This window comes from Macadamia integrifolia, chromosome 2, assembly GCF_013358625.1.
Source record: "Macadamia integrifolia cultivar HAES 741 chromosome 2, SCU_Mint_v3, whole genome shotgun sequence".
NCBI classification, from domain to species: Eukaryota; Viridiplantae; Streptophyta; class Magnoliopsida; order Proteales; family Proteaceae; genus Macadamia; species Macadamia integrifolia.
Genome location: NC_056558.1, coordinates 29,119,535 through 29,121,678, shown reverse-complemented (window position 1 = coordinate 29,121,678; position 2,144 = coordinate 29,119,535). Strand labels below are relative to the sequence as shown.

Below are 2,144 nucleotides of genomic sequence, written 5' to 3'. Positions count from 1 at the left end.
CTCGGTCCTATCTCTCCTCAGCTCGGGCCAGTTCCCACCATATTTCTGCTTCAAATACTGGCTAAGATATCTAGCCTTGATGAGCTCATCAATTTCCCTTTTCAGAGACTTACAGATTCAGTGTCATGTCCATGGTCTCGATGGTATCGGCAATACCAGTTGGGGTTCCTCTCCTTTGGTTTAGTTGTCATTGGCCTGGGCCAGCGAAAATACTTCTGATCTTGGATCTCTAAGAGTAGGTTTGTTCAAGAACGATCAAGTTCATATTGCTCAGGTTCAACTGTGTCAAGCGGCCGATCTGTTCTGTTCTTCTTTGGCTCGCTAGAGTCATCCCTAGGTCTTAGAGTCCTTTTCTTCTCCTTCTCCGACTGATCATCCCTGTCAGCTATTCCTCTGGCGGTCAGAACTTCCTCCATGTTGGCATATTGATTGCACCGTCTCAACAGTTTGGGCATTGTTTTCGGTAAGTCAAGGGCCAGAGACTGGACCAGATCATGGTGCATTACCCCGTTCCACAACATGCCATACACCACACCTTTCGGTAGGTTTTTTACCTCCAGTGTCACCTTAGTGAATCGGGCATAGAACTCTCTTATAGTCTCTCTCGCTTCCTGCCTCATGTTCATCACGCTTTGCATAGTTTGCTGCTGCTTCATACTTGCTTGGAAACGTGTGAGGAATGCTCTTGTCAACTCTTCATAGCTATGGATGGACCGTGGCCGCAAGTTCGACATCCATACCAGTGCAGCTCCTTTTAATGAGGCTGCGAAGGCTTGACAAAGAATGACGTCTGACCTACCATGAACCGTCATGGCTAAGCTATAGTACAGCAGATGATCATAAGGATCTGTGGTGCCGTTATATCCATTGAAGATGGGTATCACAAAATTTGTAGGTAGCTCGGCGTCTATCAGTTCGTCGGATAGTGCATTATATGTTGGAGTTACAATTATGTCGGTCGGGTGCCTTTGCCTCTGCATTCCTTCTACTTGCTCAGTGAGGCGCTGGATGCGGCTCTTCAGGTCATCCCTTCTCACCTTAGCTCGGTGATCCAGGGATCGTCATGCCCTTTCACCTCTTCTAGGGCTTCTTCCTCGGCCTTGGTGACCACCAGGCCGATCCTGACCTTGTCGTGGTGCACCTCTGGTCGGCCTGATGGGCGAGCCCTAACCCGGGTGGGGTTGATCTTACCAAGCTGGCCTCTGATAGTTTTCACGTTCCTCTCTGTACAGACGCATTCCTCTACTGAGTCTTTGAGACGACAGTTGGTGTCACACCCCGTTCACACTGAACCGGAGCGGTGACCGAGTTAACACCGGTTAACCCAAACCTGCCAGGATCATCAGATACTGTATTCCACCACAGCATACACTCACTAACACAAGTTCATCAGATCAGCGGAAGACTAAGTTTTTACCTGTGAATAAATCACATATACTTGATACCCAAATTGTGATACAATAAATATATACATTTAGGCCCGGAGGCATGATATATACACAAAAAGAATAAAATTCAAATATCAAGTATATACAGGAAATCATCAAAAAAAACATCAGAGTACACAGCTCGGCTCGGTTTCAAGGCTGGAGCTCAGCTCGGCATCAGGGGTTGTGCCCAGCTCGGCATCATATAAAAGAGCTTAGCTCGGCCTCGGAAGTGGAGCTCAGCACGGCCTCCAGGGAGGAGCTCAGCTCGGCCTCAGAACTGCTGTCCTGCAGCACAGCTCTCGCACGAGCAATCTACGCCGTGCTCAAACTCTTCAGGGGTCCACCAATCCTCTTCAGGAAACTCGACTGTGGGACCCACCCCATGCTCCTCAGATATTTGACCTGCAAAATCATCTAGAAAGGGGGTGTACACGTGGAATGAGCTCACTAGCTCAGTAAGTAGAGAGGTGGACCACACACAACAGTCCACACATCACAACACATCATATGCACTACATGCCATGCTATTCATTTTAATTCACATCCACCTAAACAATTACTAAGTCTTTGGTTTTAGTGCTACTACAACCACAGTGCGCGCATACTCCGGGTACGAGCCGCGAACTCCCTCCCGCGATACGCCCATAGGGCTGTTGGAGAAGGCCCACCGTGAGTACTCGAAAAAGTAAAGACAATGCCGTCCACCGGCTCTCA

At 48.6% G+C, this 2,144-nt stretch overlaps 1 protein-coding gene across 1 annotated transcript; it reads right to left on the bottom strand.

Moving 5' to 3' along the window:
* Window positions 1-245: 245 nt before the first annotated feature.
* LOC122064803 lies at window positions 246-980 on the bottom strand. Its single transcript, XM_042628548.1, has one exon. The coding sequence runs from the start codon at window positions 978-980 to the stop codon at window positions 246-248; it is 735 nt and encodes a 244-aa protein (XP_042484482.1).
* Between the last annotated feature and the right edge of the window lie 1,164 nt (window positions 981-2,144).

Coding starts and splice junctions, on each gene's coding strand:
- LOC122064803 (XM_042628548.1), bottom strand. CDS start 980: ATGCAGAGGCAAAGGCACCCGACCGACATAATTGTAACTCCAACATAT.